The sequence below is a fragment of the Neoarius graeffei genome, chromosome 11, assembly GCF_027579695.1.
Source record: "Neoarius graeffei isolate fNeoGra1 chromosome 11, fNeoGra1.pri, whole genome shotgun sequence".
NCBI lineage: Eukaryota > Metazoa > Chordata > Actinopteri > Siluriformes > Ariidae > Neoarius > Neoarius graeffei.
Genome location: NC_083579.1, coordinates 81,974,164 through 81,990,168, shown reverse-complemented (window position 1 = coordinate 81,990,168; position 16,005 = coordinate 81,974,164). Strand labels below are relative to the sequence as shown.

General features: G+C 44.0%; 1 protein-coding gene across 4 annotated transcripts in view; it reads right to left on the bottom strand.

The window, feature by feature from the left end:
- pla2g4f.1 (phospholipase A2, group IVF, tandem duplicate 1) overlaps positions 1-15,748 on the bottom strand; it is a 109,106-nt gene extending 93,358 nt beyond the window's left edge. For all 4 annotated transcript variants that reach the window (XM_060934806.1, XM_060934807.1, XM_060934808.1 and 1 more), the window contains exons 1-3: positions 15,648-15,748; positions 4,832-4,904; positions 3,945-4,081 (exon numbers count right to left, since the gene is read on the bottom strand). In XM_060934806.1, coding sequence (XP_060790789.1) covers positions 3,945-4,081; positions 4,832-4,904; positions 15,648-15,653 — 216 coding nt within the window. In that variant the 5' untranslated portion in view covers positions 15,654-15,748. The remainder of the gene's footprint in view (positions 1-3,944; positions 4,082-4,831; positions 4,905-15,647) is intronic.
- Positions 15,749-16,005: the final 257 nt, after the last annotated feature.

The window sequence follows — 16,005 nt, the reverse complement described above, 5'->3', positions numbered from 1 at the left end:
AGTCCACTCTATGTGTCCACTGGCAGAAGGACGCAGGCACGGAATTGGGCAGCCTGCTTGCTAGCCGCAGCGAGGCCAGCACCCCCGCTGCAGCGAAACCACATACCCGCTACAGACCCTTCACTAAGAACCTTACACAACCAGTGTCGGTTCGACGGGCAGCATTTTCGCAAGGATGACGGATCAAGGGTAAAGCCTTTGGGACCCCCTGACCCTGAACAGCCCAGACGCCACCGCAGCAAATATATCTCCAAGATTAAGGTTGCATCGTGGAACGTTCGAACCATGTCAGATACATCATTACTGAAGCACCAAGCACCTGAGCGCCACTCCGCCCTAGTAGCCTCCGAGCTGGGGAGACTCAACATTGACATTGCCTGCCTCAGTGAGTGCCGGATCCCTGGTGAAGGAGAATTCTCTGATGGAAATTACATCTTCCTACACTCTGGGAGGGATAGCGATAAGCCAAGACAGGAAGGTGTTGGAATTGCCATGAAATCACACCTCCGGCCTCTCGTGGAAAAGTGGAAGGGCATAAATTCCCGCATCATGACCATGTGCTTACAGCTCAACAAGAACTGCCATGCCACCTTCATCAGCATCTATGCTCCCACGTTTAAAAGACCCATGGAAGAAAAGGTGCTCTTCTATAACCAACTCACAGCAGTCCTCGCAGAGGTTCCACCTAGTGACAGGCTCTTTCTCCTTGGTGACTTTAATGCCAGAGTTGGAACCAACACAGAAGCCTGGCCCAATGTCATCGGACCAAATGGCTTGGGAGATGAAAACGCACAAGGGGTGACTCTCCAAGAACTTTGCACAAGGTTCGGCCCCCTCATATCTAACACCATATTCACACACCGTGATATACACAAGGGGACCTGGAAACACCCACGCTCCCAGAAATGGCACATGATTGATTACATCATTATCAAACAACACTACAGGAGTGATCTTGCAGATTCTAGAGTACGCCGTTGCGTGGATTGCTGGACCGATCACAAGTTGGTCTGCACAAGGCTTAACCTGCGTTTTCATATTTCCACCCAGCGCAGACGCAGAGATATACCTCCCCGCCTTAATACCGCGCGCCTCGATGTACCTGTGATCAAACAACAACTGCAAGAAGCCATTGCCTCACGCCTCCCAAATATTGACTCAGTGGGCCTAGAACAACGCTGGCAAGATCTGAAATACACTCTGTATGACACCTCGAAGGAGATTCTTGGATTGCAGAAACGTAACCACCGCAACTGGTTTAACGAAAATGATCCCACCATCAAGGATTTGCTCAAGAAGAAACAACACTGTTTTGAAGCCCTCCTTCAAAATGAAACACCTGAGAACCGCAGACGGTACCGCTCAGCCCGTAACCTCTGCCAGCGTGAGCTCCGAAGGATGAAGAATCAGTGGTGGCTTGATAGAGCTGCAGAGATTGAGTCACACGCACAATGCCACAACTCCAGAAGCTTCTTTGAAGCACTTCGACTTGTCTCCCAGTGAAAGCCAGGTGGCATCAACCCAGTCGACAACTCCGAAGGAACACGCCTCACTGAGAGAGAGGACATCTTAGCAAGATGGAGAGAGCATTTCTGTACACTTCTCAACCAACCAGGCACACCAGACATGTCTGTCCTGGATGATATCCCCCAGGAAGCTGTTATGCACGAGCTTGAACAAGACCCAACTATCGAGGAGGTAAATAAAGCTCTTAAACAACTTAAACAAGGCAAAGCACCCGGCCCTGATGGCATACCTGGAGAAGTCCTAAAGCCAGGTGGCCCTGCACTAGTTGCAGAACTCCACAAACTACTAATGAACATCTGGATCGAGGAAAGAGTACCTAAGGACTTCAAGAATGGCACAATCATCAAACTTTTCAAAAAGAACTGCCGTTACTCCTGTGGAAACTACAGCGGCATTACTCTGTTGGCTATAGTTGGGAAACTGTATGCCCGTGTCATCCTCAACAGAGTATGGCCTTCCATTGCGCCATTCATCCCAGAAGCCCAGTGTAGTTTTCAGCCAGGCCGCTCCACTACGGACATGATGTTTGCCCTAAGACAACTACTGGAGAAGTGCCGCGAACAGCACCAAGAAGTCCACCTTGTCTTCATGGACCTAGTCAAAGCCTTTGACACTGTAAACAGAGAGGTTTTGTGGGAGCTGTTGCTGTGCATTGGAATACCACCTAAAGTTGTCAACATAATTCGTAGCTTCCATCAGGACATGCAAGCCCAGGTCCTCGTGGACGGTGAGATGACTAAACCTTTCGAGGTCTCATCGGGCCTGAGGCAGGGCTGTATTCTGGCACCAACGCTCTTCATACTGTTCTTCTCTTTCATGTTGCGCCACGCACACAAATCCATGGGAAACTTTGGAATTGACATCAGGTACAAGTTGGATGGCAAACTTTTCAACCTTAGACGCCTGAAGACTAAGGCTGCCAAGGAATCAAGACTGGATGACTTCCTGTATGCGGATGACGCAGCACACTGCACAGCAATGGCACAGTCACTGCAAAGCGCAGTTAACGCCCTCAACGGAGCGTGCAACGACTGGGGACTTACAATCAGCAAGCCCAAGACTGAAGTCATGCACTTCGGATGCGAAGATCCTCCACCAATTACTATTGAGAACCACCAACTCACCAATTCCAACCACTTCATCTATTTGGGCGGTGAACTATCCGTTGACGCCTCACTTGATGTCGAGATTAAGAGGAGAATTGCTAGAGGAGCAGCCGCATTCCACTCACTCTCGAGCAGGTGCTGGGACCGTAAAGGTCTCACCATAACCACCAAGGTTACAGTCTACAAAGCCATCGTCCTCCCATGCCTGCTATATGGCAGCGAGACCTGGAGCACTCTTGCTTCCCACATCCACCTTCTCGAGATGTTTCATCAAAGATCACTGAGACAGATTTTGAACGTAAAATGGTGGCACCATGTAACTAACACTGAGGTCCTTAGGCGAGCTAAATCAACAACAATAGAGACCATGATTCGGAGCAGCTGCCTCCGTTGGCTAGGCCATGTATGCTGGATGCCAGATCATAGGATACCAAAACAACTGCTCTTTAGTGAGCTCGCCAAAGGCAAAAGATCCCGCGGCCACCCAAAGAAAAGGTGGAAAGATTGTATCAAAGAGGATCTATCCATATTTGGTTTTGATGATAAATGGTATGAAGCCACAGCGGAACGACCTAAATGGAGAAACCTCATTTCCGATGGCAAAATACTGTCGGAGTTGAGACTGCAAAAACGAGCTGAAGAGCGTAGAGAACGATGACATAGAAGGGTCCCCCATTCTCACACGTGAGAGGGACCATAAGTAAGTAAGTAAGTACAGTACTTTTGGTGAGGTAGTGATCTTGACCCTGAGGCTTTCCGTTTAGATCAAAACACACGATCGTATTGGTTTTGGGTATGCGGAAAATGGAGTTACGACGGTGATCAAATATTTTGCATGATGTTTTATTACGGTTATGATTATTCTGTGAGCGCACCAATCCTTAGGTGTATAAAGTTACAAGTTAAAATACAATTAGTGATAACTGTAGACTTTTCAGTGGACTACAACCTTTTTAAGGGAATGCGATGTAGTCAACCATTTATCATGTCCCAGATCAAGCCGCCATTTTTCCACAAATTTGCAGAATTTTTGCCAAATTCTGAATAGAGTATTCACATCAAAGATTTAGTTTTATCTGTATTATTTCTTTCATCATTTTATTTCAAATTAAAACCAACATCACCATTCAAAACCGTATAGTTTATTGACTGTAAGTATATTTAGCGGGGTACCCCCACAGTACCCAGTTTCTGAGACAGACCCATATATGAATACTGGTGTTAGTTTTATTAGATAAGGTTTGTAAGTAAAGTAAAAGGCAGAAGAACCTCTCACAGATGAGCACAAGTTGTCAGGACATGGGGTCTTACCTTGACGTGGCTGTTCACACAGAAGTGGAAGGTCTCGTTCCACTCGGGTGCATTGGAGTTAGGAATGCTCTTAGTCCTCCTAGTATGGACCGAAGCCGTGGGCATACTCAGGATCACATAAAGGTCAGACTGAGAAACTGCAGTGAGTCGAAAAACAACATGAACTCTTGCATTGTTTGCATCACAATATTTATACAGCGAGCTTTAAATCACCTTAGACCACCAAATCCTGATGTTAGACCTGCGAGTCACATAAACTGAAATGATCATGGATCATAATGATGCCACTTTCCTGGAGGTCAAAGTTAAAACCCTTGATACATTTCTTATTTCTCTAAACACCGTAAAGTTCATGTTGGACAGAAATGAAGGACTCTACAGTTGCACCATGTGAATGTAAAGCCATTAAAACAGAAATACTACTCACTGACCATCACTTAGCAAGAGGCAGCTGAAGCTTGAGTGAATACAGCTCCTTCTAAAAGGGTTCCCTCCAAATCTACACACCCTTGGGTTATAACACTAGTGAATAGCGGCACCTTCTTGTGACAGTGGGTTGGATGTTGGTGCCGAGTCCAGTTACTTCTCTGAGCAAATATTCTTAAATTTACTGGAATCTTGACAATACATAATCAGATATTACAAAAAAGCAAAGCATATTGGATCTGTCTACAGTTTTTCTTCATTAACAGTGTTATGAAAAACCCTCACATGCTGCCTCATGATAGGGTAGGATAGTTTTTTCAACTTTCACAGCCTCTCTAATGAACTTCAGTGATAACCATTGTATTCTATGAGGTTAAGCTTAATTGAATAGATGTCAAGTGTGTGTGTGTGTGTGTGTGTGTGTGTGTGTGTGTGTGTTGTGCACTGAATGAGACTCATACAGTAGTCTTGCGAATGGCTGAACTTGGCTCGCAGCACGGTGACTGAGAGGTCCCAACATGGTGCCACTTCCCTCTGGGGAGTAAAGGTGAAAACAAAGAGAAATGAAATGCATCAGATAAACAAAACTTTAAACATTTCTATAAAACATGTTGAGCGCCTTTGTCTGTCTATCTTTGGCTACTGAAGCTATGTACAGACAGACACGATAGAGAAGACTGTCTGTCTGTTTGTCTGTCTGTTGAACCCATATGAGAAAGACAAGATGGATGGATTAGATGTCTGTCTATCTATGGCAGCTGACGCCATTTCGAAAAAGAGAAGGACAGGATTAGACAGACGAATAGATATCTAGTCTCTCTATATGCCTCTATGGATGGAGAGATGGATGGATGGGTGGATATATGGATGTTGGTCTGTTTGTCTATGGCTGCTGAAGCTACCTGGAAACAAGCATCCCATCAAAAATTACAGCTTAGATAGATAGAACTTCACTCAGATTCATATTTTTCCTTCGTATTTATTCATCACTTCTCCAGAAATCACTTCCTAGTACTTCAAGTACAGTTCCCAACGTGAATAACTGGCAATTTACCTGAACTTTGACAGTTTATAAGTGTGATCTGTTTTTGCATTGCTTTGTTGTCCATTTCACCAATGGCCATATATGAGCAACTAATACCACTGTGCCAAACAAAACAAACAAACAAAAACAAACAAACAAACAAACAGCAAAGGCTCTATTTCCCTTGCCTTGCCTTTGTCCCGTAACCCTACCCGGGGTCATGGGGACTCTGCTTGAGTGAGTGCTCCATCAGCCTTCTCCACTGCATATGGTCTTGGGCAATTCTTTGTGTTTCTGCAAAGGTCTTCTTGGTCCATTCACTGGTGTTGTCTGCCCACTTGTTTCTCTGTCTGCCCCACCTCCTTGCTCCATTGACCTTGAAGGATTGTCTTTGACAACCCATGTGATCTTCATTCTCCCCAAGAAATAGTGAATGTCAATTCCCTACATAACAACTTGTCTTTTTCTGTGTAAAAGGAAATGGTCATATCAACAGTTGCTTACAATGTCCTGTTCTGAGGGTTTTACTTCTGTTACATTATTGTTTATCCTATCCGCATTCACTGAATATGAGCAATCGCACACTTTGATTGGCTACTCTACTACAAGGATATCAACTCATATACCGTGAGTAGAGAAAAACAAAATGGTGGAGCGTGTTGCTGAACCAAGCGAGGACGAAATAAAAACTCTACTCAAAAACAAAACCATAAAAATTATCAAGTATTTAAAAGAAACAGAAATAGCTAAAGGAATATAGCCCCAGCCCCCGCCACCAATATCTCCTGTTCCACACTCCAGCCCAGTTGGTGGCAGTAAAGCACCTTTAAGCTGGTTTGCCAACCACAAAAAAAAAACCTGAAGAAGAAGAAGAAAGCACCAAAACAATACAAAATAAGCAACAAAATATGGAATAAAAGTATTTGATGGTCATACTTTGCGTTATGGTGGCTAGTGAGGGAAAACTAGTAAAAGTAATAGCACCAACTGCATTTTGTATATCGTTATGATGATGTTTCCCAAAGATGGGGTGTGGACATAGAGCAGAATGTTATAACAAGCAAACTTCACAGTGGCCCTAAGAGCTTAACACACTGCAACTTTACAAAACAGATAAATAGACAGAACACAAGCAAAAGAAGAAAACATCACCAACTCAACAACACAGCAATTTCAATTGCAGCATTTCTGTATTTGGTAGTTTTCACTACTACTTGCAAACTGCAACATTTTTTTCTAAATGCTGTGCATGTTTTGTCAAATTTAGTGAAGATGCTTCATACAGTTGCATGCAAAAGTTTGCATCCCCTTACTTTGAAAAGAAAAAAATAGTAAAACAAAGAAATTTATTTTCATCAACTCAGTAGTTACAAAACAGATAAATAGACAAAACACAGACAAAGTGTACAGTTTCAATGCAATATCTTCTGAATATGTGTGACTTAGTGTAGCAGATTTAATATGAGCTTTAAAATGCATGTTATCCCCTCGGGGACTTTCCATAGGACTGCCAATGTATTAATGCTCTCGCGAGATCTGTGTGTGTGAGTTGGAATGGTGGGAAAAGTGTTCTAATAAACGGATGTAGATCTGTGTCTCCCTCCGAACGTGTGTCTCCTCAGTTATTACAAAACTCTGTTTATAAGATAAGTACCAACGCTCGGTTACATTGGTGGCAGCGGTGTAGGTTGAATTTGTTTTACGAACGGTTATTTTGTAATAGTCGTTTCTTTTACCAGTTTTTGTATACCGCTGTTAACTATCCGTGCCTAGCTTTGCATGTACGGCTTCCTCTGCTAATTCAGACCTAAGCGTGGAGTAGTTAGTGGACAATTCGAAATGTATTTCAAAGAGGAAGAGAATTTGGATGCATTTCCCTTTCGTCAGGGGAAGGATTATCACGTTGCTCGAGTGAAGATTGACCTCCCGCCTCCGTTTTGTGGTGAAGACGACAAACAAAGTTTTCTCTGCTGGGCACGTCAATTTGAGGTAGCAGTGCGCGCTCTCACCGAGCGGGGCAATGAAAGAGACTATCAATACGAACTTGTAAGGATTCTGCCAACCCGTTTGAGCAAAGCTGCATTCCTGTTGTGGGATAATCTGCCCGCGACAGTGCAGAGCGATTACAGTGCAGTGAAAGAGAGACTCAAAGAAGCCTTTGGTCGTAAGCAGTTTTTGAACCGTTTCAGGACCGACCTGTCGGCTCGCCCACGCGCTCCTCACGAGAGCCTCGTTGTTTATGCTGCTGAGATCAGCCGTCTCGTTTCGGAGGCTTTCCCAGACTATGGCGAGAATGCGACTAGAGAGGAGAAATTCCGCCGTTTCCTTGGCGGTCTCGATTCTGAACTTAAACTCAAGTGTCGTGAACAAGGTGCCACAGACATGGAGGAGGCGTTGGTGATTGCTGAGCGTTGTGAGAACGCCAGAGAGGCAGTCAAGCAAGACTTTGCCTCCAAAGTCACAGCAGCTGGCAGCGCAGTAGGGCATATCGCCTCTGTTCATTCTGTGACTGATTATGGAGGGCTTCACAGGGCGGTACACAGCCTGACGGAGGAGCTTAGGGAGATGAGAGTCGACATGAAAAGGATGGCAGAGGAGAACCAACGGCTGCGGACGAGGACGAGTCCAGGGGGATGGCGTGGCTCTTCTTCACCAGGGAGGATGTCATGCCGTTGCACCTGTGGAGGCTATGGATGCCAGTCGCAGGTGTCACATGAGCCTCAATATAGCCGTTCGCCTGACAGAAGATTCCCGTCACCTGGCAGAGACCGGGGCCAGTTCACACCATCCCGCAGTCGGAGCCCTGGTGCTACCTGGTCACCAAGAGGACGCAGCCCCAGCCCGGGTCGACGCATGCAATATGAGGACGACGCTCACAGGAGACGGGGTGTGCGCTTCATCTCCCCACACAGCGACCACCAGTCCAGCCATCAGGGAAACGGGGTGTAGCTGATGTTGCGGGCCGAACGCCAGCTGCCCTTTCCTTGGGCCCTTCAACCACTACCTGTGGCAGCACCCCTGTAATGTATGACTCTGTGAACAGCACTGAAGGTGAGATCCCTGTATCCTATGTTAATGGTGTGATTGAAGGCACAGTAGTCCCTGTGTTGTTAGACTCTGGGTCTAGTGTGTCTCTTATTAGTGCTGACTTCCGCACGTCTGTACCTGCACTTCGTAACCGTCCCCTGAAGAAAGACTATGTCAGTGCCCGTGCAGTGAATGGACAAATGTTGGACACTTTGGGTACTATATCTGTTGTTTTGTGGTTGGGGACAGCATCATGGCAGCACACTTTTCATGTAATTAGGGGAACTACACAAGCTGTGCTTTTAGGTTGGGATTTCATGCTGAAAACCAATGCTCTTTTGGACCTCCCGTACGGCAGGGTTCAACTGCAGGGCTCTACCATCCCCTTACTTACGAGAAACGACCTAACCCCTGTATGCTGTAATGTCACCATAGCCAACACTATGACTTTCCCCCCACTTAGTGAAATTATTGTGCCTGTTAATGTCCTTCCACCTACATCATCCGAGGCCTATTCGTGTAATTTTGTCGGCTATTTAGAGCCCAATATCCCTGATAGCTCTAGCCTAGTGGTAGCACACACAGTTACATCAGTGAAAAATGGGATGACTTGTGCTCGGGTCTTGAACCCCACTAAAGGTGATGTTGTTTTACAACAAGGCACTCATCTAGGGGAGATCTACTCTGTCGACGAGGCAGACATATATGCACTACCACACGTTGTGGCCACGGTGGCTGCTAATGACCCCTCTTTTTCTGATTTGACCCCCCCTGTGTCGCTAGCCGATTCGCCTGTCTCACCATCACAGAAAGCGGCTCTGTCTGCATTGCTCCTACGGTATAGGGATGTTTTTTCTTCCAATGATAGGAACGTCGGCAAGTGTACGCTTGTGCAACACCGTATCCATACAGGGAATCACCCACCAATTAAACAACGGGCCTACCGCACCACTCCTGAAAAAAGGGCCGAGATTGAGAAACAAGTGGCTGACCTGCTAGCTGATGGTGTAATTGAGGAGAGCTGCAGCCCCTGGGCCTCTCCGGTCGTTTTAGTCAAAAAGAAAAATGGTCAGTGGAGATTCTGTGTTGATTACAGGCGTCTTAACAGTGTGACTGTGAAAGATTGCCACCCTCTGCCGCGGGTGGACGACACACTGGATGCACTAGCTGGCGCCGTGTGGTTCAGCACGTTGGACTTTTCAAACGGGTTCTGGCAGGTCGAGGTCGCTGAGCAGGACCGTGAAAAAACGGCATTCACTACAGGTAGGGGTCTTTACCAATGGCGTTCTATGCCAATGGGTTTATCTAACTCACCTGCCACGTACCAAAGGATGATGGAGTTAGTTCTGAGGGGTTTGCCTTGGAATATTTGCATGGTTTACCTAGATGATGTCCTTCTGTATAGTAACACATTCGAACAGCACCTCTCCAGCTTAAGGGAAGTACTTGCTAGGATTGAGGCCGCTGGTCTTAAGTTAAATCCGTCCAAGTGTCACCTTGCCAGAAATCATGTAATTTTCCTAGGCCATGTAATTTCCCAGCAGGGTCTCCAGCCCGATCCAAAAAACACAGATAAGGTCAAGAATTGGCCTGCCCCTCAGTCCACGTCAGAAGTCCGGGCATTTGTGGGTTTATGCTCATACTATAGGCGCTTTGTACGCAATTTTGCCAAACACGCTGCTCCCCTGAATCACTTAATGGGTAAAAACGTGCCTTTTCAATGGACTGTGGACTGTGAAGCGTCGTTTCGTTACCTTAAAGACGTGCTATCCTCTGCTCCCATCGTGACCCTCCCAGACTTCAGTATGCCCTTCAGGGTGTTCACTGACGCCTCTAGGGAGGCTGTAGGTGCTGTTCTGGCTCAGATAAAGGAAGGGGTGGAGCATGTGGTGGCTTACGCCAGCCAGACTCTGAGCCAAACACAGCGAAGATGGTCAACATTTGACCGCGAGCTGTGGGCAGTTGTATGGGCTGTTCGCGAATTCCGGCATTACATTGGGCTTAGGCCTTTTACCATTGTCACTGACCATCGTCCTCTGTTGGGCCTGCGACGCATGGCGCTTGGTGATGACCCAACTGGCCGACGGGGTAGATGGATTTTGGAGCTAGACCCCCTTAACTGGGACATAGTGTATAAGGATGGTCAACGTCACATGAATGCTGACGCTCTCTCCCGACGCCCGGAGAGAGAAAGCCGAGCTGATTGTGAAATACACCCACCTGACACCACAGGAGGGGTTAATGCCGTTCACCAGCTAATAGACAGTACCACACCCTCCCCTGAGCAGCCTCAGACAGTAGCCTGCGGGTCATTAGGAGCATCTACTGGTGACCCAAGGCCTATTCAGCCACTGTTTTTCGCCTTGGACCATGACCTGGCGGATGTTAAAGCTCATCAGGAGGCAGATGCGGATATTCAGATTGTTTGCAGCTGGCTAAAATCATCACGAAAGCCATCTAGGGCGCAGTTGAGGGGGGCCTCTATTAATGTGAGGAAACTGTGGGCAGAGTTTGATCGCCTGCTCATGCGAGATGGACTGTTGTGTCGGTCTGTTGTCTCCCCCTGCAGTGGTGAGAGGCTCCATCAGATTGTGGTCCCCTCTTCACTGGTACCTGACCTCCTGAAGCAGCTGCATGGAAGCCCCGCATCAGCCCACTTTGCGGTGGAGCGTGTGTGGGAACGAGCACGTCAGACTTGCTATTGGCCATCCATGTTCAGAGACATAAAGAAATGGTGTGAGCAGTGCAAGGCATGCCAGACGCGTCGGTCCCCAGTGCCATCTCATTGTGCTCCACTGGGAGGCTCTGGTGCGACTCGTCCTTTTGAGAGAGTGGCGGCCGACATTGTTGAGTTGCCAGTGACTAGCAGAGGAAATAGGTATGTACTGGTAGTCGAGGACTATTTTACGAAGTTTGTTAATCTCTATCCCCTACCTAATCAGACAGCACAAACAGTGGCACGGTGCCTCTTTGAAGATTATGTACTGGTACACGGTGTACCTGAGCGCTTGCACAGCGATCAGGGACGGCAGTTTGAGGCGGACGTTGTGCAGGGTCTTTGTCGTCTGTTAAAGATAACAAAAACGCGCACTACTCCCTACCATCCGCAATCGGATGGGATGGTTGAGCGCTTTAACAGAACTTTGATTGATCAACTGGCTAAAACATTACTGGACTGTGGGGGTGACTGGGACGATTATGTGAAACAGGTGGCCTTTGCGTACAATACCTCAGTTCATGCTAGTACACATTACACTCCTTACTTTCTTACCCATGGGCGCGAAGCCAGAGTCCCAGTAGACGTACTGATACCTACCCATGTTATTGAGTCGCAGAGTCCTGAGTCTCACACAGAGTTTGCCTCCTCTTTACAAACAAAACTGGACGTTGCTTTCAGTAGAGCCAGAATGCGTAGTGCTGAAGCTCATGAGCGCCAGAAGCTTTACCATGATGAGAGGGCAAGGCACAAACCCTATGGAGTAGGTGCTATGGTGTGGCTTGACAACCCGGTTGAAAGTCGCATGAAACTAGCCCCTCACTGGAAAGGGCCTTATCAGGTCTTGCAGGTGATGGACTCAGGTGAGGTTCCCGGCCTCACTTACCGCATCTCCAACCCCTTCAATAGTGATGAGCGGCAACAGGTCGTGCATTATAACAGACTGAGACCTTATACATTACCAGTTCAATTGCCCCCTCAGCCATTGACATTAGACTCTTCCTTGTCCCCCATCCCTGGTTCTCCTGTGTTACCAGATGCTGGCCTGGATGACCTGCCGACTTCTGCTGAGTTGCCTTGTTCTGCAGAGGCCACTGTGTCGCCTGGACCGGTCAGTAGCAGGGCAGGTAGGGTGCTTAGAGCGCCTGGTCATTTGAGTGATTTTGTTGTTTACTGATTGTGCATTTGTGACAAGTTGTTCCGTGATCTTGTCGGGAAAAAAAATGTTGACACAAAAACAAACAAAAAAAAACAGGATGTGCAATGTTGCTATATTGTATTCCCTATGCAGTGGGTCTAGGCTGGTGTTTAGCCGGCATTGTCCCTGTTTAGTGTGGTTTTTTTTCATATCTCATGCTGTGTTTTTTTCATTTCATGCATTCCCTCCTTGTTTTGTGTCTTGTTTTGTTATAAACGGGACGTTTATTCTCGTTGGGGGGGACGTATGTAGCAGATTTAATATGAGCTTTAAAATGCATGTTATCCCCTCGGGGACTTTCCATAGGACTGCCAATGTATTAATGCTCTCGCGAGATCTGTGTGTGTGAGTTGGAATGGTGGGAAAAGTGTTCTAATAAACGGATGTAGATCTGTGTCTCCCTCCGAACGTGTGTCTCCTCAGTTATTACAAAACTCTGTTTATAAGATAAGTACCAACGCTCGGTTACATTAGTATTGATCTTTTATTTATCTTTTATATTATTTGCACCAGCAAAGGACAGCAAATTAATTTCATTGTACTGTACTTGTGCATTACAATAACAATAAAGGTCTCTTTATCTATCTATTTGATGCACAGTTAGTGCAAATGTTACTTCATCATATAAGGATCAGTCTAGAATTTGAGGTACATTTTGCGTCTCTGAGATAAACCATTTGCTATTTTCCATAAAAGAAATCTTTCTTGAATCAGTTTTGAACAGTAATGCAAATTATGACAAACTTTGACCAATAGCGATGCTTGATGTACATTTTAGACCCAATTTATCCATAAAACATTAACTAAATGGCTCACACCCTTCCCCCACATTATTGGCTGTCTTCAACTCCTGATTCATCCATTCAACTCCAATAAACAGGAAGTGATTCAATCTAACACTGTTTTTTGGAGCTTATTCTATTAACTGCTATAAAATCAATTGCACAGAAAGTCTATTTTCTGTATTATGTGAAATTTCAGTTATAAAAAATATTTTTTTATCTGCCCCATGTTCTTGTTAACTCTGTTATAAAATCGCATAAAATCCACAAAGACTTTTAATAATACGCATGACACCTGCACTGAGTGATGTCACTTCCTCTGGCAGGAAACTTCAGAAAGGCAGTGAGGTGTGTTCTGTTTCTTCTCTCATTAATTTGATCAAAATGTTTAGGATTTTACACCAACAGTAGATTAATTATTCGTCAACTCTGTTATTGTGATATTGGAGTGAATCTCTCACTCATTTTTTAAAAACAATAATAGGATTAAAATCCATAAAATCCTGTTTTTAGACATGCCATGTGTGAGCTAGTTTGAGGTTAGCATGTGGAGTTAAGACACAAAATAGTGGGAAATGTCAACTCTGTTATCATCAGTTCTGTTAATGGATTGTCCAGTTTGATGATAACAGAGCTGATGATGACTAACAGAGTCAACACTTGAAATGTACCTGCAGTTATAGAACGGGCCATAAAGTAACAAAAATTGCCAAAGAGTGTATAAAAAAAATGAAGTTATGGTGAAGTAATGAAAATTGCTACACTGATATTTTCATTATTTCACTTTTCTTACTTTTGATGATAAAGGAACAGTTGAATCAGATCTTGATCACAAAATCATCAGATATTGTGTTGAAGAAAGTAAATTTCTTTGTTTTATTACATTTCAATAATTTCAAAGTAAAAGGATGCAAACCTATGAACCCAACTTTTGTTAGGACTGGGAATGTTTTGGCCTCTAGAGGCCACTGTTATTTCCTTTTCGTGTCATGTTTGTTTTGGCCTCTAGAGGTCGCCACTGTTCCTGTGTTTTGTGTTTGTGTTGATTGCCTGTTTAGTCCTGATTATTTTCACCTGTGTTCAATTTAGTTTGTGTATTTATACCCCCTGAGTTCAGTCCTCTTGTCACGGAGTCTTTGTGCTGTTATGTTTATCTCCAGTTTCCTCTGTACCGTGTTCTTTGTTTTGCACTTTGCTTTTCTTTTGGCCCTAGTAGTGACTGTGTTTTTGGTTTTTCTGAGCTTTGGTATTTTTGCCTCTTTTCTGGTTTTTTGGCTTTTGTTTTGTACTTTTGAATTTTTTAATTTTTCCCTTATCTTCTGAGCGTTTTTGGATTATTACTTTTTGGATTTTTGTGTATATATTGTAAATAAACCTTTTTATACTTTTTCTACTTCTGCCTCTGCATTTGAGTCATCCCCCTGGTGGCCTAGTGGGGGTTTGCTGGATTATCACACCAACCAACCAGGTTTGAATCCCAGCAAAACCCTAACAACTTTTCTATTTGTCTGTTTTGTAAAGTTACAGTACTACTTTTGAGCTCTTACATGTTGTGTAATTGTTTTCTAAGACCTAAAAGAAGATGCACTGAGTTTCTTGCAAATTGATTCCACTTTAAAATTATACTCTTGAAAATGTCACTGGACAATTTTAGCTGAGATGGACTCAAGTTTAAATGTTTTCTTCAAATGTTAAAATGTTCTTTAAAAAGGTTCTGAGAAAAGGGATCAGCCAGATGCCAAGTGTCTAATTTTAAAAATATTAACACCTTTACTCAGACTAATCCCCTTGTTAAGAATTTTAAGAGAGTATTTTTGTCTGTACTGATGTAGGTGCAGAGTTTTCTATCACAGCACCACACTGTACTGTATTATGGAAAATATAATGAAGGTGCTGCTGTTTAAGTGTTTTGTAGTAACCTTATTTTAAGACAATTTTATTCTGTTAAAAAAACTACATTGTAAAATAATTAGATAATGCATTTTAATACTAACACTAATAATGCATATTAGAGTAGTGGTGTTAAAATGAGATGAAATATTGTGTAAATATTACTTGACTTTCTCAAATAAAAATACAGAAAAGCAAGCTTAAAAAAACACACATGAAAATCCATGCATTTTAGCAGAGATTTGTAATTAGATGAAAAAGTAGTTCAAGTAAAAATTAGTGAGTAAAATTTAGTGACAAAGACAGAATTCAATGTAAAGGTTACTTGAGTATTTTGATAGCAGCAATTCATAACTGCTAGTAGAGTTTACTTGAGAATATCCCAAGTAAAATGTATTAAGGATTTCTGTGTGGAAATTGTTACCTAGGTTTTTCTAAGTAATTGTCACTCCAATTTTTTTTTCAGTGTATTGAAAGATGCTACAAAAACTGAACCTTCAAATTTAACTTGGCTAGATATTCGAGATTCAAGAGAGCTATTAAGGCATCTTCATGTTTTTACAGCTGTAGATTTATTTACAGTATTTTACATTGTACCACAACATTCTCATTACTCACTCAGACTTAAAATAAGCAGTACCTGCATTGGTAACAGCAAACTATTCCTCAGCCAAGGAGAAACACCCTATGGAGCTGGTAATGACCAAAACCTAAGAAAAATCTGACTCTGAGGTCTATTTATATATAAAACCTCTCTTGAAGTGACGATCACAACATGTCAGGGCAGGTATTTGATTAAGAACCACCCATTTACTGTATATGCTACAGATGCTCAGGAATGTCTGTAAGGTATTTTGAAATAAGATGATAAAACTTTCAACAGTCCACAAGATTGTGCAAGAGAGTGCACCTTGAAGACACATTGTTAAGGGATTGTTATGCATTTTGTAGTTTTACAAGCTTTAAAATATGTAATAAGGGCAATGAGCATGAATAAA